Below are 24,955 nucleotides of genomic sequence, written 5' to 3'. Positions count from 1 at the left end.
TGCCTGTATTTAAAGCAGCATGTTCAGTAGCGGCCTTTAGATGGCGTTAAGGGTCCTGTAGATCGCTGTGGGCGTGCCTACGCCGATCACGTGGCTGTCATTGTGTCTGTGAGTTGCGTTTATTCGCATAAGGGAACTAAAGTTAAAGCGATATCCATCAAGATGGGACTCAGGGACGAACTTTTGAAATCTATATGGCATGCTTTTACAGCTTTGGATGTTGACAAAAGTGGGAAAGTGTCTAAATCTCAACTAAAGGTAAGAATTTTGTTTTTTTGAAACGTAAAATCCTTTTTACAACATTGCTATGCGCTCACTACGAACGAAACGCTAAACAAGTAGTTAACCTGGCAACATTTTCTTTAATCAAAATACAACTCTGGTTTTGGGATATATTTAGCGCTATACACACGAAAATGCAAATGAAACATCTTGCTGAGGTATTGTGTTGTAATATTAGTGATGTATTTCACTGTTCCAGTGCATGTTATGTTTAAATAGTGACTGCAATTAAATTCACAATGCCACCTGTTAGTCATCCACATCTGCCTGTACTAAGAAAATAGGGAAGTCCATGGCTCTGCCGTGGTAGCAATCGGTTTGCCATTGTTATCGTCAGGAACGACCCCCTTAGTTGGGAATTTTATGGTATCACAGCGGGTCGCGAGGCTTGAACCGTATTTTTTGGGGGCGTCTCTATACAGAAGGTCATCTTTGACGGGACGCTAGTCACAGGCACGCGTGAATAATGTAGGACCTGCAAAACGGAGGGAAGAACACGTGTGGGCTAACAGTCACACCCAGTAATTATTCTTTGAATTATCATGACTGCGTATATTTTCATATATAGGTGCAGATCAGTTAAATATAATTGTAAATATTATTAACTTGGCAATACAATAACATAATCATAGGCTCATATCTGGAGATAAATCTTCACGTCCTTGTGTCCTGTGCATAAACAGAGTACTCAGTAACTCAGTAGTTAGTGCTGTGGTCTTACACCTTCATTTATTGTGTGTTTGATTCCTGTCCTGACTGCCCAAATTCCTGCGTGGGTTTCTTTTGGCTTCTGGAATTTTCCCCACTTTCCAGGGAACTATGGTGTAGGTGGCTGGATATCTTAACATTTCCCTGTTTGTAAGTGTGACCTGTAATAATCTGGCATCTCCGCCCTGGAATACCTCTTGTGATAGGCTTCTGTCTAACAGTATCCCTGCAATGGATTAGCATTTCTGGAAACGGTTCAGTAGTATTGCATTTAATGGTTTGAAACTATTGGTTAATATGTATAACCTTATACTGGGCAGAATTGAACATGAGTGAATGGAAAAAATATCTGAAATCATTGTAGATGTTATTACTTAAGCACAATGATACACCCCTATTTTATAGTTTTATAGGTTGTACAGAGCTAACTCGTAAAGAGTGTATCCTCCATATTGTCTATAAGAATGATGAAACACTTCCTTTAAGAAACAGTGCATGTTGTTATTAAGAATGCAGTCTGCAGTGTGGAACCACATACCTCATATTGTTCAAACAACCCTGAAAGACTCGACTGTTCAGCTGCTGCGTTACGTCAAGGTGGTGTGTTTTGTAAATGTTGTGCTTCTGCTATTGGCCCCCGTCTTGTATTATCAATGTGTTCTTGTGTCTCTCTTCCCCCTGCCCCCCTCCCTTAACAAACAGCTGTGTGCTCTGCCTCCGCATAGACGGCTAGCATGGCACAGTTAGTCCCGCTGACGAGTGCTTCTTACAGGTTGTGCTGCTTGAGCCTGACACCCCAGAGCAGATCGATATGGTGTTTATGACATCTTGTATGGCTCAGATATGAGACCCTTGTGTGTATCCATTACTGTTTATGGTTTTAATAATCAAAGAGACTGAGGACTGCAACATTTGTCACTAAAACTAAACCCATCCAACTTAACTGTTTTATTTCCACGGGGTCATAGGGAGCTGACATTATTACCCTTTTACTATAATCACAGAGAGCCTTTCTGTAATCAAAAGGACTAGATGTTGTGGTTCATCCTAATTTTGCACTTCTGTTATTATTGATGTTTCACAATCAATGTATTTGACGTAATTAATATATATTGACTGTGATATTTATCAGGGTCAGATTTTGACACAGGATTTAGGTCACTGTCACCAAGAGACCAGCTGCTAGAGGCTCCTATCACTGCATGTTAATGAAAAGTAGGGGGGACTGATTTCAGCCGGTCGGTTTGTCTAAATGTTTGCATGACAGGTTTTTTTTTAAGCATGTGTTAAATTCTTGCAAAGAGGAAGTGAAGATAGTGGTAGAGAGGAACGATTACAGGGAATTAAATCTACAGTAGCCAGAACAAATAATATCACAATAACTTAAATAGCACTGATAGTATTATCTGGAAATTTGTTTTCCCAAAAAACTAATCAGTATTTATGTATCTGATGCCTTTATCCAAATTAGCAAAGAATTGAGAAAGCAGGGTTAGGCACTCTGTGAGCCGTTGGGGTTGCTCAAGTGCCCAACAAGGAAATAATTATGCTGATTAGGAGATTTGAACCAGCAGTCTGCTGGTCATATCCATCCCTGCCGAGCCACATACTGCCCCAAAGATACGTAATTGCTTCTTGGTAGCACACTTATTACATTATTAAACAAACTAGCCATAGACTGAGTTGCATTACACTCATTTCACCCTTTTATTCAAACCCACATACAGCAGAGGGAAAGCTTACAGTTGATGTTTGCTCCCTGGCATTTTAACCCATGACCGTTGCATTATTAGCTTAATGCTGTAATTGTAGAGCTACAGTAGATCAGAATTGATTAACCAATCAAAGAGTTCAGCACTCAACCAGTACTGCGGTGCCGCGTTTTAGAAAGCTATTCGGTATTACAATTCACGCTATAAGAGACAGCGCTAACGCGATTATCCAAAGTAAATTCAAGTTATTAAATATAGTGCAGAATCCTGCCTGGTCCCAAGAGGGTAAACAAACTGGCTACGTTAACATCGGCAAACTAGCTGCTGTACCTACGGGTTGTTATTTTAAGCAGTTAGATAATCAAGAATGTCGTTATGCGGGAAGAAAACTTTTATTTATTTTTGTTTATTGAGCACATGAATGGAAGAAAGCAGCTTGTTACTCTTTTTACAGAGGAGAGTAATGATGATGATTTTGATCGAGGCAGAAATACGTTTCTCTCTTTTGCGTGCTTGCGTGTTTTTCACTCCGTCAGCAGTGTGCCCTCTCGAAGTCCATATAGCGAATCGCATCCATACTGTACATTACGGTAGGCTCATGTATTTCCTGTACGTTTAATGTTTCAGTGTTGTGATCATCTCTATCCATAGTCCTTAATGTCCTTTACTCATCAAAAGAGTGTCTGATTTCAAGTGTGTTTTACTTTAAGTGATATTATTCAATGACGTAAGTGCATAATTTACCTTGAACAATAATGTTTTTTTTCCTTCATTGATATCATTGCAGTACAACCATTTAGATACTGAAATTGGTATCGGCATGGGGGTCATAATTTTGGTATTGTGACAAATAAGGGTTTATCGGGACATTCTGATGTGTAATTGAGGGGTACAGTGGTGCCGCCCTGGGCATCCACTGACATCCCACCCTGTGCAATGACATTGAGAAAAGCATTTCCTCCCACACATTCTCCACGTTCTCGCATTTACCCAACATTCTAACCATATTCTCACATTCACTCTGCAATCTCTTGATCACTTCCCTGCACTTACTCTTACCCTGCAAGATGTGTTTTACCATGAAGTTTTCAAAAGAAGACATTTTCATTTTAAAAGTCTTTCATATCACGCTTTAAATTTTTGAATTATCATTGTCATTTTGTAGTAAAACTCAAAAACCGTTTCTTTGACACATCTCATGATCTGAACGAGTTCTATGAGGGCCTTTCTTCCAGGACACCCCTGACAGCAATCTTCAGTGTGCAGCTGCCGCATTTCTGCTTCGTTGACTGTGTGCCTGTGGTTCCATTGGCAGGTGCTGTCACACAACCTGTGCACCGTGATGAAGATCCCACATGACCCTGTGGCACTGGAGGAGCACTTTAAAGACGACGATGAGGGACCCGTCTCCAACCAGGGATACATGCCCTACCTGAATAAGTTTATCCTGGATAAGGCAAGCGTCCCCTCTCTGTCGCTGCCCGTAGCCCCACTGCAGAATGCTTACTCTAAGAAGTCATAGGAGGTTCCCCCACTTCCATAAGACCCCAAACCGAATAGATCTCATCATCCTTTGTAGGGAGTTGTGGCAAGTCAAGTATGCAGGCTTGCATGAAAGGGACCTGGCCTTCGCATGCAAACAGCTGAATGTAGCACGATATGAGAGCTCAGTTTTGTGCATCAGAATTTAACAGATAATAGTTTCACAATGTGGCGTTAACTTCCCATTAGGCATGTGGCTTGGCCTGCGGTGGTAGAGCCTGCAGACGCTGACCACAGGAATGCCAGCACTGCAAAATCTATTTTGATTCTTTAAGGACCAGTGATAGGTCACGATTCAAAGCAGGATTCAGGAGCAGCACAGCAAGGATGCCTAAGGGGTCCCCCAGCCGGGAGATCAGTATTATGGCGGCAGCTGATGTACCGTTGGCTCTAAAGTGTCTCTGTCCCTGCCGTTGAGTGAAAGCTGAGAGGAAGTGGACGGCTACAGCAGGCACGCTCCCTGCTGACGTCACAGCGGCAGGTTTGGCAGCTTTATAATGTCCTCAGGGCTGATTCGCTCAATTCTGCGGGAAATACAGTACTGTGCATCGTGCATAGCGAGGCAGTCCAGTGGACAGAAACCTGGTCTCGGGCCCATGATACCTGCATAACTACTAATAAAGGCTTAAAAGACTGTGAGAAGGCATTTATAAGCAAACCTAAGCAAAATATTTATTCCTCTTCCTTAAGGTTTAGAACTGGGGTTTCCAACCTTTCTTAAGTCAGGCAATTGTTATTCTTTCCCTGTTGGGAGGCTATAATGGCTTGTTGCTGCATGTTCCATTCTCTCCATGGTGTAAATGCCCTTTCTATTTATGTTTATTATTACAGAAGTATAGTAGCATTTGCACAGCAGGGTGTGCTGACAGAGTCTGTATGAAACACTGGGTTGGCAACTCTCACGCATCTGATGTATCACGCTTTCAGACTCTCACGCTCATGCAGGAAATCTTATGGCAAATCTATACCATTCCATTATAAACCTAAAATTAGCTACATCTAAAGCGTTGAGGTAGTTAGCAAACCATACAGACTATTTACAAGGTGATAAAACTGTTACATACACGAAAATGTGAGTGCATGTGTGTGCAGACTCGTCGTCTTGAATTGAAAATCTCACTCCAGCCAGCTGAGCAAAGCTGGCAGCCTTGGAAGCGGCTTCACCCGTGTCTCTCATGAATGCAAATCGATATTTCTTTAGTACCAAAAGGAGCTGCTTGGCCTTTAATAAGGCTGCCATTGTTGATGCCTGAAAGGCAGCAGAACATCCCCAATTATGGAAAAGGGAGGGAATTATACTGAGAATGACTTAATCACTAAAAGCCAAAAAAACAAAAATGACAAAGCTTTAGTTACTGTGGTCTCCTCCTGTCCTGTGTCAGAATTAATGAGGATGAATACTTTTTTTAATGACTTTTCTTTAATTGTCACATCATATATTTGCCTAGAAGCACCACGAATCTAAACAGAAATTTGTAATTTCTTGTTTATTGTTTTAAAAGCATTACATGGAGATCCTCTATTGACATTTGTCTGTAAACCATGTAACTCTTTACCTGCATTTGAACTGATATCAAATCTTCCTGAGATCATGTGGCTGCCTCAACCTCTGCTTTCTCTGAATTGTTGGAAGGCAGGTGTGTGCTTCTTTGATAGGCTTGTGAGAAGCTTGTGTGTCCCTGTAACTGAAACCCCCCAGGCTGCAGTCCCTCAAACGATGCCAACATAGCTGAGACTGTCAGATGTAGGACTTGGAAATGATTCACCCAGTCTGCACCCGCTGGTTATTTTATATGTAACAGGCCTCTGACTTAATGCACGCTGGCCACAAAAGCTGAGCAGGGGGTGAAGACTAGCACCCCTTCCTCTGGTTTCTGCGCCCGCTTATCACCCTCTGTGACAGAGACGTCATCCAGTGATGTGAGGTGCTGGTGTAATGATGTGCTGCTGCAATTTGTCTGTCTGTCATTAATTACTGGCTAGCCGGACAACTTACATGTTCTTTAGCATAAAGCCGGGCCTTCACAGGGAAATCGCTAGCAGGTTTTATGATGGTTTAACTTGCTTCAGAGTCATTTAGTGAAGTACAGGATGTGGACGTTTCCCTTTTCTCAGTACATCTGACAGTTGGAAGCTGTTCCCTGTCTTTGTTGAGTGTAATTTTAAATAGAGAAGAACATTTGTTATTCAGTGCATTCAGACCTTTTAGTTGGATTATGTCCTTTCAAGTTACTGAGCACTATTTTCTGCTACAGGCCAGAGGGAGATCCTTTTTATGTCTGTTGCTTATCACAAAATGTTGGTGTCATACTTTAATATGTGAGCTGCATTTATAGAATCATATTTATGCATTATTTTAAAGTGATAATTTAGATATAGGTATAGATGCTGTGGTCTGTAACATCAGTGTTTACTGGAAATAGGGGCACATCCATTGTAATAACTTAATTTACATCATATTAATCCACAAATAGCATTCAAATGAACGTCCTACATCAACATGACTTTCAGGGAGTGTAGTAAACATGTAAATACACAAGCATATCAAATGAACTGTATAAATAGTTGCTAATGTCTCAGTAATAAACATCTATTCTTTCCAAGTATTCTTCCTCCTGCTTGTGGGTTTATCAAGTATTTTATGCTGCCACTGCATTAAGAGAACGTATGCAATGATTTAATAATGACCAGATCTAATGTAAACTGCTTTTGGGTGCAGGTTCAAGAGAACTTCGAACGTCTGGATTTCAACAGGATGTGCTGGACCCTATGTGCCCGTAAAAATCTGGACAGGAATAATCTGCTAATTAGTGATGATGATGCCTTCAAGGTCTGGTGCATTTTTAATTTCCTGTCGGAAGACAAATACCCGCTGGTCATCGTCTCTGAAGAGGTGGGTCTGACAGTGTTGATCAACTCAACACTTTTTGTCCTCCTTCTCTCAGCTGTGTGTATCACTTTGTATCATGACACAGTTTTGTGATGCAGACGTTACTCACTTAATGACCGAATGCCGTTATTAAGACTAATTCATTAAGCGAAATGGTTGATAAGTGATGAGCCGACCCTTACCGGTACTCTTACCGATACAGCATAGCAAAGTTAATCATCAGTGTAATTACAAATAAATGATAGGCTAACATACATAGGCATGTATCGCAAATTAGCATCACTGCAGTCCAGTGAATCACTGTTTTTGTTCGATAATGTGCAAAAGAACACTAACAGCATATAGAAAATAAATAAACGTCACTCGTACAAATTTACTAAGATATTAAAGAAGTAAAATACTCACAGCCATTGCTGTCCAAGATGTAAGAAAAGTATAAGACACAGGAAAACTTTAAACTTGCACACGTCTGTGTTTTATGCGTTACTGGAGGTTCCCTATCCCACAATACAAAGTATATGCGTCACACTAAAGGTAACTGTTGATCCCAAGTTCAGTGTAAATATCAAAATAATGATGGTCCCGAATAAATCAAAGCGAACAAACAGAATACAATAGAGATGCTGTGCTGTAGTTTCCACCACCAGTGGCCTCATACAGTGTACAATACCAGCTGGTCTGTGAGCTGACCGTAAGTCCGGTCGGTCATTAAACAGGAAGCTCATTAATTGAGGAGTGTTTGTATGCTGTATATATTCCTGTGTTCAGATTTCATAGGTTAGGTTTTCTGATTATAGTTATTAATAATTAACTTTCTTCTTCTACCTTGGGAGTCTGGTATGCTTCACATAAACAAACCCAATTCCAACCAATCATATGGATGTCCTTTTGAATGAATGTACTTCTACGCGCAGCAAGGTTGCTTAAGTTAGTTGAGCACGTTGCCATTTTGGTAATGCAAGCGAATCATGGAAGAGATGAACGTTTACTCAGGAAAATTCGGTGTTTGTGAGAAAAGCGACAGCTCAGTGGCTACAATATCTTTTAGAAAATTTAGATATTGTGGATAAGCAAGCAAAAAACATTGGTGGTGTGGCGGTACTTTGGATCCAGCAACAGACTGGCGCTAAGTACTGTGAACTATGCCGAACACTTGTGTTGACTAGAACTGGAAATACTACAAACGTCCTTTTCACCCCTTGAAGCGCTGGCATCCAGTAGAACATACAGAGTGGAAGTGCTTACAGTCACCGACACCAGTAACGACAAACCCAGCCTTTTCTAGTGTTATGTTCTACGACAAAAAGGTTGTTTTTGTATGATTTATTAAAATTAGATTTCAGTTTGCAGTCAGATCAATTTGTGGTTATTTTCATGTTCTGAATCCATTTAAGGGGAATCCTAAGGGAATTTTAAGCAAAAATATAACTGCAAAGTACAGAAATAATGATCAACATAGACTGAAATGAAGAAGATGATCGTGATACAATATTTTGCCTTATAGCCCAGCGCTAGAAGTGATTGACCCTGTTGGTCTTGCTGTCCCTTATTCTGAATGTCAGTTTGTATGTCTGCTCTGTTTCTCAGTATTCCTGGAGCAGAACAAAAGCTTAACACTTTTTAGACATCCAAACCGCAGCGTATTTTACTAGAGAAATGCAGGCTACTTCCTTATTTCTTGAATTTTCATGTTTGCATGTTTGCCAAGGTAGCATTACAGAGAATGTGATTGCGTGACTTAACCTCTTGAAGTTGTGAGTTATTATGCTGTTATTAACATGTATTATGTCCTGAATATGTATTTTTTTTGTGATCAAATGAACTAAAAAATATGATACTGTAATACTTCTTAAGGCACACTGCCCTGGGTTGTGCTTTGTCCCGTGCTTTAATCATCATACTTCCCTTTGTATGAAAGCCATGCTGAGCAGTGCATACAGAACAGGAAGTACATTTTTTCCTCAGTATTGTGACACAGTTAATAGTGCCGTGGTTACATTTTACATACTAACAGAACAAAAGCTGCTGCATGCCCAGGGGTTACTGGAAAGTATCTATTGCTGTATTGTAGGTGCTTTGCTTTCTGTGGCTCACTTTTTAATTTTGAATGGTTAGTCACTAAGTAGGTGCGTTTTTCTAGATTGAATACTTCCTGCGGAAACTCACAGAGGCCATGGGGGGCAGCTGGATCGAAGAGAAATTCGAGGACTATAAGCTGCAGCTCGACCAGGAGCAGCAAAGCCTGAACGTATGGGAGCTGATCAGCCTTGTTGGAAAGGGCAGTTTCAGCAAGGGCATGGACCCCCAGACTCTCAGCATGGCCATCACCGAGGTCTTCCAGGAGCTCATCCTCGACGTGCTCAAACAAGTGAGAATTTCCCTACCTATACCCAAATCATGCGAATGACTGACTAAATAACACATCAGTACTCTTCCATTCATGAAACCTCAGCAAGACTGTGAGGTAGTACCCTGTGCATCACACTGCCAAACAAGCACATTCAGAAAACACGACTCCAGGAAACACACATGAACCTATTAAAGACAACTGTGAAGCAAACCCACCAATCCTGAACCAGGGAATAGATGACAATGTAAATCTGAACCTCAAGATTCCCCTGGAGATGTTATGGTGTCGTACTTGGGTAGGCTGTGATTGTAATAGTCTGTTGAATGCTGAATGACCTTATAGTCATATATACAGTAAGGCCTGCTGAAATCCCACTAAAAGCTGTGCAAAATTATCATGCTTTTGTCATGTCTAATTGTGCTAATATAAAGTGGGGGGAATAAGTATTGGCCGTGTCAACATTTATATCAGTAAATATATTTCCAATGAGGCTATTTACATGAAGTTTTCCCAGGACATTGGAATTAACTCAAGAAATCCACAACTGTAAAGAATTCACAAAGTCCACAAGTTATAAACAATAACAATAATGTGTAATAAAGTGGAATGACAGGAAAAAAAGTATTGAACGTGTTAACTAGTGGAGAAGCCTTTGTTTGTAATCACAGCTTCAAGACGCTTCCTGTATTATGGAAATTTTGACCCTTCTAAACAGATTGTCTTGAAATCTTGAAGATGCTGGGGGGGTGAGGGGCTTTTGTGATCCCCGATCTTTTGTTCCTTCTACAAATGTTCAATTAGATTTAAGTCAGGTAATTGACTGGGCCATTGTAACAACTTGATTTTTTTCTTTGAAACCAACTGAGAGTTTCCTTTGTATGTTTTGGGTCATTGTCCTGCTGGAAGGTCCAGCCACATCTCATCTTTATCCTGCTGGATGGCAGAAGATTCATTTGAAGAATCTCTGGGTACATGGCCCCATTCATAGTTCCTTCAATTATTCAAAGTTTGCCAGTACCATGAGATGCGAACCAGCCCCACACCATGATGCTTCCACCCCCAAGTGTCGCTGTTGGTACAGTGGTTTTTGGGTGATGTGCAGTGCCATTTCTCCTCTAAATACAGTGTGTAGTATGACAGCCAGAAAGTTCACATTTGCTCTCATCTGACTAGATTACATTCTTCCAGTATTTCATAGGCTTGTCCAAATGTTGGGTAGCAAACTTTTTTCGATCTGCCTTTTCTTCAGTAATGGAGTCTTGTGGGGTGAGTGCACATATAGGCCATGCCCGCGGAGTGCACTGCCTATTCTATTCTCTAACAATTGTACCTGCTGCCTCCAAGTCTTTCTGGAGCTCTTTCCGAGTGGCCCTTGACTCTGATTATCCTTTTGACTCCCATTCGAGGAGCTTGCAAGGAGCCACTGTGTGTGACTGTGACCAGTTGATGGTGGAGTGATGTTCCTTCCACTTGTGGATAATGGCTCCAATGGTGCTTACTGGAAGATTTAAAAGTTTTGAAATATGTCTGTAATCAGTTCCATTGATATGTTCTGCAACAATCAGGTTCTAGAGCTCTTTGCTTTTACCCATCATGAGATGTTTCTTGTGGGGCATCTTGGTGGTAAACTTGGTGATACTTACCCAGCTGATATTACAGACAGGAGGTAGAATTACTTTCTAACTACTTATGGATTTCAGTTGGTTCCTTGCCTTTCCTTACGTTGGCGTACTTTTTTTCTTAGTTTTGTTCGATATGTTTTCCCTTTGTCATTCCACTTTATCACACATAACGTTATTTATGGACTATAGTGTTGTGAATTCTTTATATTTGTGGATTTCTTCAGTTAATACCAATGTCTGATGAAAATGTCATGTGAATATTTTTACAGTTACATTTACAAAATATGTTAACATTGTTAAATCCTCCGCTGGACTGTGATAGCGTAAAGACTGGGATCCAGCCCAATGATGCCTTGATGCTAAGACTGTCTTCTTTATACAGGGCTACATGATGAAAAAGGGCCACAGAAGGAAAAACTGGACTGAGCGCTGGTTCTTGCTACGGCTCAACTCCATCTCATACTATGCGAGTGAAGACCTCACAGAGAAGAAAGGTGACATTGTGCTGGATGGAGACTGCTGTGTTGAGGTAATAGCTGATTTGCATAAACAGCACAAAGCTTGATCTCCGTTTCTGGCTCATAATGCATCATTGGCTGTGTTTCTTAATAATAATGACATACTCATTGTGTTACAAACTGTTTATTGAGCACCTAGTCTTGGACAGCAGGTTTATATGTTAGGGATTTTAATGGAAAAAGTTTTCTGTATATATGTTGATTCAGCTGGCTACACATATTATTTCTTGAATGCCATGAAGATATTGCCTCTTACTATTAAAGAATGAAGTCAGTTCCTTATTAGGTCATCACAAGTGACTTAATTGATATGTGTTTTAAGATCAATCCATCTATCTTCCACCATATACAGAGTATGTAGAGCAGTGAAGGCACAAGGTGCATACATCAAGATTTTATCTAAACACAAAATCACTGGGAATGTCATCAAAAAGGCTCCTGTGTTTTCCATAGGAAATGTGAACTGTGACTGCAAAATTGTGCTCTCTTTGCAGCCTTTGCCAGACAAGGAGGGAAAGAAGTGCCTCTTTATCATCAAATGTTCTGATAAAAGCTTTGAGATTAGTGCATCTGATAAGAAGAAGAAACAAGAATGGATTCAGGGTAAGAACTAGCAGAGGATTAACTCGAACAACAATCTTAAACTGATGTCGAAACCTTTGAAGTGTCTTGATGTGTTAAGAATCATTGTTGAAATTTCAACCACATGGAAAGTGCTACTATGATTCTAAATCCAGCCTGTAGCTCACTGACAGATTTGTGTTAGATTGTGAGAATACTGCACATTGCCTATATGTATGTGATTGTGACATCCTCTTTCTTGATGTTCCCATAACACACAGAATACACTCCAAAAAAACATGAACCATCCATCCCTCCATTTTCCAAACCGCTTATCCTACTGGGTCGTGGGGGGTCCGGAGCCTATCCCGGAAGCAATGGGCACGAGGCAGGGAACAACCCAGGATGGGGGGCCAGCCCATCGCAGGGCACACTCATACACCATTCACTCACACATGCACACCTACGGGCAATTTAGCCAGTCCAATTAGCCTCAGCATGTTTTTGGACTGTGGGGGGAAACCGGAGTACCCGGAGGAAACCCCACAACGACATGGGGAGAACATGCAAACTCCACACACATGTCACCCAGGCGGAGACTCGAACCCAGGTCCCAGAGGTGTGAGGCAACAGTGCTAACCACTGCACCACCATGCCACCCCAAAACATGAACTAAAACTGCAAAACATTAAACTTTTAATGGTCTCAGAAGAAATAATTTGTCAGGACTTTGGCAAGAATTAAAGAAATAGATAAATTAACTTAACTTTTCCCTTTGATTTGCTTAAATGTTTAAGTGTTGTGGGTAAACTTGCAGGCAGCCCTTTTCAGAAAGAAGAAAAATGTATCCTGGTTAATTTGTGTTTATTGTGAGACCAGATATTCTCTATAGGGTTCAAATATGGACTCTGACTAGGGAATTTTTGAATTTGGGCCATTTTTATGGTACATGATTGTAGTAGTTTACGAACCGTACAGAGAAGTTGTTTCATATTCCTCTTTATATTCTGATTTGAGACAGTGTCCCGGAGGAGATAATCCCCATCACATAGTGTGTAGGGGCTTATGGGTAGGAGGGAGGCCAGCATAGCACACATGCAGTCGCACTCAAACCCAGGTGCTGTTTGTTGGTCATGGCTGCACCCCAGCTAAGCCCTGGCTCTGTCTCATGCCTCGCAGTCATGTGTGAAGGCTCTTATGGAGGCTATCCTGTCATCATGTGCTTCCCTCAGCCATCCAGACCTCCATCAGCCTGCTGCGGCTGGGTCAGCCGGCACCACACGTCGAAGCCCGACAGAAGCGCAAGGAGTTGCGGCAGAAGTTGCAGACAGAGCAGGAGGAGCTGCAGAAAAGGATGAAGGAGCTGCAAACTGCCAACGAGAACAAGCAGCAGGAGCTGGAGAGCATGAGGAAGGTACAGACTGACTGACCTTCCTGCAGGAGTGGGTTGTACAGTGGCGGCAGGGGCTGTCTGTGGGGTTCCAAAAATTAATTACTGTAGACGGTCAGTTACCAAGAGGGGAAAAGTCAAATTCCTTCAATAACGTTTTACATGACCTTTTCCCGAAAAATAAATCAGACAATTCCAGAAATTAACGGTTTATAAGTGGCAAACTGCCCAGTTCGTGACTCCTCCCCCTTTGTCCCCGTACCCACGCTTCCCTGCAGAACTCTCTTCTAGTCTGCCTCTAGCATTCTCGCTGATCACATTCGGTACTGTCACTGCAAGCGTTTGTGTCACAAAAATGTATAAAAAGCATGGTTTTTATTGCTCCATCATACATACATAATACTTTTCATTGCTCTATCAACTCTTGAGAATTAGGCTAGCTTGAGAATCCCTTTCATTTCAGAGGAAGAGTACAGAATTGCGCAGTAATGTATAATGTACTTTATTAATAGCTTTCATAGATTTCAGAAGTTGAGGAACTTCACAGAAACAGCACTGGGATTTTTATATATATATATATATATATATATATATATATATATAAAATGTTTTTTTTTTCTTTTTTTTTTTTTCAATGTTCCAGCAGACTCCTTCTGTCACAGGTAGTTTCAGTAATAGAAGAATGTTTAGGGTCATTGTCCTCTTGGAAAATGAATCCAGGCCCAGTAATACGACTCCCAGATGGTACTCCATGCCTCACCAGAATGTTGGGGTATACTTTCTGATTCATGGTGCCATCAAATTTCACTAAGTCACCTGTTCCTGAGGCTGAAATGGCACCCCTCACCATAATACTACCCCCTCCGTGTTTAACTGTTGGCAAGAGACACTCCTTTTTATCTCTCTCCCCCTTCCTCCGTCGAACATACACTCTTTGCTTGTCGCCAAACGGTTCAAACTTGGACTCATCAGTCCACAACACTTATTACCAATCTTCCTTTGTCCATTTCTTATGTTCTTTTGCAAATTTCATGCGTTTCACTATATTGTTCTCTCTCAAAAATGGTTTCTTTGCTGCCAACAAATAGTCCTTCTTCTCCCAGTCTCCGACGCAGTTCTTGAGGACACTGACGCACCATTAGTCACTGTGGTGTTGATCTCATCACGCAGATCTCATGAGGTCTTTCTTCTGTCCTTAAGACTTAGAATTTTGAGATGCTTCCCTTGTCTGTCTGAAAGTTTCTTTTTCCTACCTCTTCCCTTTCGGTTCTGGTGTGAATCGGTGGCATCATGGTGGTCTAAGTGTACTTTACAGTGCTTGGACTGCATCTCAAGTCCTTGGCTATGTGGCAGTAACTCCAGCCAGCGTCAAAAAGGGCCTTTAATCCAACCTGTTGCTCACTCATTAACTCCTTCACCTTGGCCATGTTCAAAGAAGAGCAACATGTGCTTCAAGACTCCTTCTAGAGGCTTTGAATTTATACCAATTGGTGGTTTGGCCTCAGTGACAAACCCTGATGTTACTGTACCAATCACTTAATGGGCAGGATAGACCTTGTACATTCAAAAGAATCACTCAGCTGTGCCCCAAGACTCTTGATTCACGATCACTGTAACTATGATCACACCTGACAGTGATTAAACAAATAATTTGGCTTCTTCTGTGAAGGAACATGATTTTGTGACATTGACAGTGAAATAAGCCTGGCTTGTTTTTTGTAAGGAACATGACCTAAATTTCCTTATGGTGGCTCTGTTCTATGGTTTATAGAGCATAATGATGACTTTGTAGATATTTCATTCGTCTTATGGATATTTTAATGGCCACTTCAACAAAAACAACTGACATCTCTTAAAAATGCCAAGTGTTCTAATAATTTTGGCCACCACTGTATATATAAAGGGGCGGCATGGTGGTGCAGTGGTTAGCACTGTTGCCTCACACCTCTAGGACCCGGGTTCGAGTCTCCGCCTGGGTCACATGTGTGTGGAGTTTGCATGTTCTCCTCATGTCATCGTGGGGTTTCCTCTGGGTACTCCGGTTTCCCCCCACAGTCCAAAGACATGCTGAGGCTAATTGGAGTTACGAAATTGCCCGTAGGTGTGCATGTGTGAGTGAATGGTGTGTGAGTGTGCCCTGCGATGGGCTGGCCCCCCATCCTGGATTGTTCCCTGCCTCGTGCCCATTGATTCTGGGATAGGCTCCGGACCCCCCGCGACCCAGTAGGATAAGCGGTTTGGAAAATGGAGGGATGGATGTATATATAAACTACAGCAAAGCCTGATATGTTAAATATACTCTGCTGATGGTTACTGGTGATAATTTCCAGTTTGTGGCTTGTGAACTTGTGTAGCGTCGATGAAGTAATGATTAGTAGGAAACCAGAATTACCCTTACAGCTGAAAATGTTTCACGATGTTCTATCAGGCACTTCATGCTTCATGTTTTCAGCTGCCTGAATTAGAGATTTACTTTATAAGGGTTTTATTTTATTTTTGAAAGTCGTGGAATGTCCAGTTATTCTGGTTTGTTTAGTCACATCATTATTTTTGGCATTACAAATATAGTTTATTACCAAATGAGTAATGTCCTTTGGTAAAATAATGCTTGGATTGAAACTGAATAAGTCTTCAGAAAATACTAGTCATTACTATTAAAGAAAGACCAGATATCATGAGTCAAAGTCAAGCAAAAATATATCAGTTGCTGACCATGCAGTCATCAGCATGACACATATCCTTGCAGCACAACAGTGGTTTTATCTAGTCTGTTGTGTTGCATGAAACAAGTCCCTGACAGGACGGGATGTTCTCTAAACATGCATTCCTTCATGCAGAGGTCATTCAGCATTGTGGCTTTGTGGGCCGTGCTGCAGGCTCTTTCAGTTTGCATGGTCTGTCTTTGTTTGTGTGGGTTTGTCCTGCTTTCCGCTTGAATATCTGGAGTGCAGTGAGGAGTAATGGTCCTTATCTGTGATTTGACTTGTCTGTGACCCCATAAAATGGGCAACACAGTGACCCCGGGTTAAAACAATTGCCTCATTCTGGAGAGGTGGAGTTTGCATGGTCTCCCTGTCATTGAAGGGTTTCTCCCAGGTATTCGGGTTTCTCCCTACAGTCTAAAAACGTTGCTAAACCGTCTGACTGTCTGTGTGAATGGTGATCGTGCCCTGCAATGGGTTGGCGCCCCATCCTGTGTTATTCCCTGCCTCGTGCTGATTGTTTCTGGGATAGACTCCAGAACGCAGTGAGTCCATGACCCTGCATAAGAGTATGGAAAATAAATGAATGAATGACACAATTAAATCCAATCCGAATGGAGCCGATGAGCTTTATGCCCTTTACGTATGGCAGTGTGTGAATCAAGCTTTATGTGTGTAAATCACCCAACATAAACCAGCCGGTAACGTTTGTAGTGTGCTCATGGTTACTTATGTTACAGGTCTTCTTTGTTTGTTAAAGAAAGGCCTAACTATAGACGATTTGAAAGGCTTAGTGTTTCAGATCACTGTTTCAGAGGCAGGACAATTTACTATCTTTAAACGTCCCTTGATATCTTATCCTTGGTTCTGTATGTCTCCGAAATTTCTGCAGATAATGTCTGTTGGTTTCTCAAGGATGTTTTTTGGCCAAAAACCTTCTAATCTCAATCCTTTTTATTTTTATTTAACTGATGGGGAAAATTCATAATAATACTTTTCATAGTAGTATTTTTCAAGTCATTGCTACCTGTGTGTAATGGCTTTTTTGTCATTGTGCTGTGCTAATGTTAGCCTATTAGTTTGATTTTGGTATAGAAAATCATCTAAATGACCTATCATGTATCATGTGTGTAGTTTATTATCCCTTGGTTGCTATGCTTGTTACTTATTTCCGTCTCACTTGCATATCACTGTAGACAAAACAGTCTGCAGAAAATGAATAATGTTTTATTTGGCTCTTCTAAACTTAACCATATCAACAGATGTCGGTGTGAATGTTTTGACCTTGCTGATACCCCATACAATTTATTGTTAATGAGAGAACAGCTGAATTGGGGGTGGGCGTTAGGGTTTTCTGTCACAAGCATGTCGGTTTCACTTCTCCAATGCTGAGAACTATAACCAGGACTTTTCAGTGTATTAACCTCTGAGCCTTTTAAAGGCAAAGCGAATTTGGCAGAGCGAATCTTTAACCTGTGTAGTAACTGAGTAGCGGAGTGTTTATGTTTAATCAGACAAAGGTTTCCATACCTTTTGGTCTGACTAAAAACTTTCAAATACAAAATATGAAGTCTTTAGTATGTAGCCACCCATGAAGGGAGAATAACCAAGCTTAGCTTAGAGGGAGTTTTGATTGCAGTGTTGGAAATGTTTTATTGAATAACTTTTTTACTCAATTCACTTTTTGTTCTTTTATCAGTTCATACATTCTAGATTTTCTCATAGGAGAATGACTTTAGGACAGGTTTGATTAAAAACCTTAATTTTTGGCATATTTCACTACTACTAACATTATCGTTATCATAGATCTGAAAAGGCAATCTAATGCACTTTGCCATAATTTAGAGGTTTTGCCAGTTATGTCCAAAGTCTTTAAACTTTTGTATTTTGCAGGTGCAGATTGTACGTGGTAGCTATTGCCGTGCAGTTGGTGAAACAAGCGTTCCTGGTCTCTTCGTATCAAGACATGAGAGCATTCTGAAAGTCTTCACCCTAAGGTTCATTGAGATGTTGATTAAATGTTGTGGTTTTGTTCCTCAGAAACTAGACGAAGCGGCAGCCCAAGCGGTAGAGGAGGAGCAGCGGCGCCTACAGACGCAGAAGGAGCTGCAGGAAAGCTACAGAATAGAGCTGGACAGGGAGAAAATGGTACTATGGGTGAATGTGTTCCCCGGAAACTGTGCAATGCTGCATATTTGGCTATAACTTTCATCAAAAGTGCATGTACCACATTACGCTGGTTTTAATTTGTCTTCTTGCTCCTTCAGAAGACTATGGGATTAAAATTCTATAGGATTTTCCTTTGCTTTTGTTGATAAAGGGAAGAGCTTAAAGTAAAATGAATGTGAAATCCACAGAATGTGGAATCTTCTTGAAGTTTTCCATCACCTCTGTTCGTGTTAAGTGAGTCAGATCTATTTATTGTATTTCCTCAAATAAAAGCTGGTATTCAATTAAAAGCCAGGTCTGAGATAAAGGCCGGGGGCGTGTTTGACATGAACAAATAATGGCTGGACCCCAAATAGAGGCTGGGAAAAAGCAAGCCAGGGTGGATATACTCGTTTATAAAGGCTTTGTACAAATGAAATATACAAAAAACATTCATATGCACATTTATACAATAATTGTGGGATTTATAAAGAAACAACAAATAAAACGAATGATGCAGAGCAGTCATACGAATGTTTTGGCGGAAACAGAAAAAAGTGACATAGTTTAGGTCTAAGTTGCATTTAGTGAGTTTTAGTGCGTGACGAAACATGCATCAATAAATACAAAAACATTCTTATTCTATCTGATAGACTTGTTAAAAACTAATGACTTTATATATACCAATATATTTACTGGATAGAATCTAAGAGGTTTGCATGCTGAAAAGCTACGCTGCAAACTTTAAAGGATACAAATTTAGAAGGCAGTTACTGTTATTGTTAGCCAGCTCTTAAGATGGCCTTGAAATCTTCCGTTAAATAGTTTTAGGAGAATATTACCACTAAATGTACTCGGTATATTTTACAGGGTTCAAGCTGACACAATGGTGGCGTTTCATTCATCCATATATAGAATTTGTATTAACGGCATAATGCAGTTATGGGTAATTAGAAATAAAGACCTGCCTCTACAACAAGCCTCAAATGAAGGCCTTTACTTCTGTGGCTTAGTTGAATAAAGACCCTGGTCACTATTTCAGGAAATTCCATACTTCTTTAATTTACAGTTCAGGTAAAAAGGGCAGTCATGCACCTGATGTGCCTTTGCAGGAACTCGGCTCACTATCATTTGTGGGAGGAAGTAACATGTTCAGAAATTTCCCAGGTACGTCAGCAGATGGAGGAACAAGTGGCCCAGAAGTCAAGTGAGTTGGAGCAGTATCTGCAACGTGTGCAGGAGCTAGAGGACATGTATCGCCGCCTGGAGGAGGCGCTGGAGGACGAACGGCAGGCCCGGCAGGACGAGGAGACGGTGCGCAAACTGCAGGCCAGGTGAGAGCATGTGCAGCAGACACCATCGCATATATAGTGCAAGTCCATTCATATTCCTCTGATGGTGCCTCTTTTATACATTCATATGTAACACAGATACATCCCTAACGGTAACCCTAAGCCACATCAAGGTGATACTGCCTTTAAATGCCCTTAAATCTCTGACTGTAATGCTGAGCCTAAGCAACATTAATGTCATACAAACCCATCTTCATTCACTCACAGTCAAGAATCTGGAAATCTGCTGACTCTAAAATAGAATAGAATAGTCTAAAAGCAAATATTCATCTGGCTTAGTTGGGGTATTTCTTGCAATCATTACAGTAACTGGCTAATTGTAGGAAAATGATCCTGCCACAGTACAAACAGATTGAAGACATCCAGGATTGGGCTCCACCTGAAACAGAAAGAGGGCGTTTTCTCTACCAGAAATGTCGTTCTAACGTGACTAACAATTTTTCCCGTGCCTGTGTGTCACATGTCCCCAGGCTGCTGGAGGAGGAGGCGTCCAAGAGGGCAGAACTGGAGCAGATCCATCTGCAACAGCAGAGGGCCATCTCCCAGACAGAGGCGGAGAAGCAGGAGCTGCAGAACGAGCGGCTGGCCAAGGAGGAGGCGCTGCAGGTGGCCTTGAATCAGCTAGAACACTTGCAGAGCGAAAGAGAGGATGCGCTACAGCAGTATGAGGTGAGACAATGCTGTAGATGTCAGTTGTAGTTAGGGCCGTGGAGTTCCACATCCTATGCCAGGGAAGCCTAATGCCAGCCACACACAAACAAGGAATTTCGAATTTGGAAATTTCAGATCCAGAAAGTAAAAATCCAGGCCACAATTTTGCGTCAACCAAGCAATTGAGTATAAAGCAGGTGTGGGGAATCTGTTCCATGGAGGGCTGGTGTGGGTTTTTGGGATGTCCTCTCAATCGGCCAATAACTGAGGGCCCCGGGACTGGAGTTATGCCAAAAACCTGCAACCACATCGGCCCTCCATGGACCAGGTTCTGCACCCCTCGTATAAAGAGTCTCAGAGGGCTCAACTGATTGGTTGAAACAAAATCTTGGTCTGTGTTTTTACTTTTTGGACCAGAGAATTAGTCTCTGTGCATTTAGTGGAATAAAAGTGTAATATCCATTAATTTCACAGAAATTCTGTGTGTGTGAACTATTCTCATCTGGTTTGGAAACAGTGCCATGGTTTTTTTAGAGCAATGGATTTTCCTCAAGATTAACAGGAAGTGAACTGACTACTGACTAAAACTAGTCATAGTTAAGACTAACTGAATCTACACTGAAACTGAAAGTGCAAATAAAAACAATACGTATACAAATGAATGAACATTTAGAAGCTGTAAAAACCCCTGGTGCTATCAGGGAAACTGCACTTTTTCGCACATTATGCAACTTGTTGCTCTACGCAGCGGAATTTTGCCCTGGGATCAATAAAGTTAATCTTATCTTAATCTGTAATGGCTGGATGGCAGAAGTGATCACAATCCTGGAGCTGCTGGTAGAGAAGCCTCTTCTGACTTGCCCTCCCGATGTGTCTTTCACATTCCTGCTTCACAGAACCTTCCCGCTAAGAACCTCCAAAGGTCTCAACCATCCCATTCATGTGCTAATTTGCTTTTAACAATTTGGACAAGACTGGCACCTAGTGGTTGTTATCGTAAATGCGCTTTTAAAATTGCTGATCAGTTGTACAACGAAATCGCGCCTAAATTTGATGTTTGCCATTCTTACCATCCATCCATCCATTTTCCAAACCGCTTATCCTACTGGGTTGCGGGGGGTCCGGAGCCTATCCCGGAAGCAATGGGCACGAGGCTGGGAACAACCCAGGATGGGGGGCCAACCCATCACAGGGCACACTCACACACCATTCACTCACACATTCACACCTACGGGCAATTTTAGCAACTCCAATTAGCCTCAGCATGTTTTTGGACTGTGGGGGGAAACCGGAGTACCCGGAGGAAACCCCACAACGACATGGGAACAACATGCAAACTCCACACACATGTGACCCAGGCAGAGACTCAAACCCGGGTCCCAGAGGTGTGAGGCAACAGTGCTCCATTCTTACCATTTGCTGAAAAATGTTAGTAAGTTATTTAATGTTATTTAATGTTAGTAAGTACATGAAAGGGAAACTTAGCGTTCGGTGTATGGATCAGTTGGAAGCTTCAAACTGTTCCCAGTCATAAGCTGTCATGTAATCTGTTCTTCACCATGTTCCCAAGAATTTACAGGACACGGACAACAAAAAACCATGAGAGTGGGGAACACCCATATTTGACGAAGTGTCTGATGGGAGAATAGACCCCTCGCTGTGTAAATCCTACATTATTTTTCAGTACATAGAAAAAAATATTTCTGCTATTACTGATATCAGTGAAGCTGTTTAAAAACCAGTGACAAGTTTCAAGGTGTATAAAGTACATTTTCATAAATAGAACATCATCTGATAGCTGTTTAATATTAAATATCCATTTTTGGTAGCATTCTTTCAGTATCTTTAGTCTTATGGTTGAAATTGCACATATAGGGATGTATGTGTGATGCAAACTCATCAGGGGTGAAAAAGATGACAAGGATGAAGCAACAACCCCAAGGAAGAAAAAACTGTAATCATCAGATTCAACTGCTGGTTGATTTGACATTTTACAGTTGATTTTAACACATAGATACGGGGAAAGAAAAATCACCCTAGAATTCATGTAATTTCACTGAAAAAGTGCAGAGCCAAGCTGTATTCAAGAACAGTGCATCCACAATACAAATAAAGTTTATTGAACATTACGAAAACACAATACACACAACTGACAAATAGAAAACACAGGCTGTTATACTGGTATGCTTGATAGAGAGAGCGGGAGAGACTGTACTACCATCTCAAACACCTGCATTCTTAAAGTAAAGTAAATTAAGTTAATTATCACAAATGCTGCCAATCATCTTTCATTTACTCAGACAAATGTCATAATTACATTGCTATATGAATAGAATGTCTCTGTATAAGTGTGATATATTTTTTTTATTAGTTATTTGCTCTTTAACACTTATTTCATCAGTTAGGTCAGGGCCAGGATATGATGTTTATAAATAGATTTCACAACCACTGCTACAGTACTAACAAAACTATCACAAGGTCACTTCAATGCAGCTTCTGCCATTTACAATGAGTTTTTACAAGTGGCATTTGTCCACTTCATAATTAGGCTACTATAATGGTACCTCCAGTGTTTGCTCTATTTTGTGCTTCAAACTAAAATGTTCTCCTTAAACAAACAACACTGATTGGTCAATTAAAAAAATTGCCGCACTGCCACTGCAAAAGTAGAATTTCTTATCTTGGAGCTGGGCGAGCATGTTCTTGATTCATACACACAAGCAGCAAATTTCTTGGAACTGCCCCCATACCACCACCCAACCCACCCACTTCCCATTGAAAATGAATTAAACATTAGGTGTCACTACCCTTGTGAGAAGCATGTAGCCACATCATAAGTAACTTCATGACAGCATTGGCTATATTTCCTGGGGTCTGTCCTTGCAGACCCTACCCTCCCCCCATTTTTTCAAACGGATCTACACGAATCACAAAAAAAATAATAACCTTTTTTGGGTTCAAACAGTGAATTTTGTCGAAAGGTGACAAGTTTGCATCCCTGACAAACCAACCCATCATGTAATTGCTGTTAACGTATCTTTTTGGAACTATTAATTTTATTATGGGTAAGAAAAAAAGTAAAGAAATTCCAGAAGCAGGTTCACCCTGTTCATGATTTTTATAAGTGTTACATGATTGCTATAATAATAACTATTACTGCTAGTACGTTTAACAGCAATGATATGACTGCTGTGTGTGAAACAGGAAGTGATTAAGAAACTGGAGGATGCTGCCAATAAGACGAAGAGCTGGAAGGACAAAGTTGCCCAACAAGAGGGACTCATTCGTCTCATCCAGCCAGGTGAGGCAGCAGGGAAGTGTGACAGCAGCAGGCACCATTAACACGCAGTCCCTCTGAAGGTGCTTTCTTCCCTGTCACCTCCCAGGCTCAAAGGGACCGTGCAAGATGACAAACTGGGGAGCAGCTGCTTTCACAGAAGCAGAACTGACCATGAGGGAAAAGAGCTGGCAAGATCAAAAGAACAGGTCCACCCAGGCCTAGCAAAATCCAGTCCTTTCATCAGAGTGAAGATCTGTCAAGCGCTGATTAGATAATGCTGCAACTTACACTGCAGTATTACAGTGTAAATACGGATAGTGTAATGCTGGGGTTTTGCGATTGTGCTGAAAGATGTTTTTGTCATCAGTTCTGGAATGTTATCCTGAACAGCACCATAAGCATAAAGCAAACGTGACACAAGGATAAGCCTAGTCAGACAGGTGAATCACAGCAGTTTCTGACCATTACATTCCATAAAATGACTACTTCTAAATATTTCCCTCTTCATTTAATTTTTCCTTAGTTTTCACTCTAAATATTTGTCTTTTTTTGCCAGAATATTAAAAAAGTGGAAATTACATTTCTCAGAATTGTTTAAACATAAACTACTTTCCATTATTGAGAATTTTGTCTCACCATTATTGAAATATCCACTGTTTTAAATACATTTCAGAAAGTACATATTTATTGGTTCTGGTATTGGCAACATTACTATACTCTCATACTAAATATATAATGACATCATACTACAAACAGAATTATTGTAAGGACCTTTTGTTTTTACTTTAATACTTTGTTCCTTATGCATATTTTATATTGCTATGAATTGTGCTGACTACTGATTTATGGTTAAACCATTAAAACATACTACTAAATCCATATCGTTATAATTGTCAATTTTTCCTCAGATACTTGCAATTCTCTCAAGTTTCAATCTAGATCTAGTATTGATGACTAAGAGAATTTTAATCATTACCAGGAGCCCAAGTTTGTTTCAACATTGGTAGGGATCATATCCACCCCAAATAGCGACATGTCCCTATACTGCATGTCCATACCCAAATCTACGCCCACATGCATTCCTACTGGCAATTTAGCAACTCCAATTAGCCTCAGCATGTCTTTCGACTGTGGGGGGAAACCGGAGTACCCGGAGGAAACCCCACGACGACATGGGGAGAACATGCAAATTCCGCACACATGTGACCCAGGCGGAGACTCGAACCTGGGATTCAGAGGTATGAGGC

The 24,955-nt window shown here is 41.0% G+C and overlaps 1 protein-coding gene across 1 annotated transcript; it reads left to right on the top strand.

Moving 5' to 3' along the window:
- The first annotated feature begins 96 nt into the window (after positions 1-96).
- On the top strand, positions 97-24,587 carry LOC125723498 (switch-associated protein 70-like). Its single transcript, XM_049000132.1, has 12 exons — positions 97-258; positions 4,018-4,158; positions 6,964-7,137; positions 9,275-9,502; positions 11,489-11,635; positions 12,119-12,227; positions 13,418-13,599; positions 18,318-18,425; positions 19,593-19,759; positions 20,248-20,446; positions 23,633-23,729; positions 23,815-24,587. The coding sequence occupies exons 1-12, from the start codon at positions 163-165 to the stop codon at positions 23,928-23,930; spliced, it is 1,764 nt and encodes a 587-aa protein (XP_048856089.1). The 5' UTR covers positions 97-162; the 3' UTR covers positions 23,931-24,587.
- Positions 24,588-24,955: the final 368 nt, after the last annotated feature.

Source organism: Brienomyrus brachyistius, unplaced genomic scaffold (assembly GCF_023856365.1).
Source record: "Brienomyrus brachyistius isolate T26 unplaced genomic scaffold, BBRACH_0.4 scaffold49, whole genome shotgun sequence".
Classification (NCBI taxonomy): domain Eukaryota; kingdom Metazoa; phylum Chordata; class Actinopteri; order Osteoglossiformes; family Mormyridae; genus Brienomyrus; species Brienomyrus brachyistius.
The sequence above is the reverse complement of the archived record's forward strand: the minus strand, read 5'-3'. Positions and strand labels throughout refer to the sequence as shown.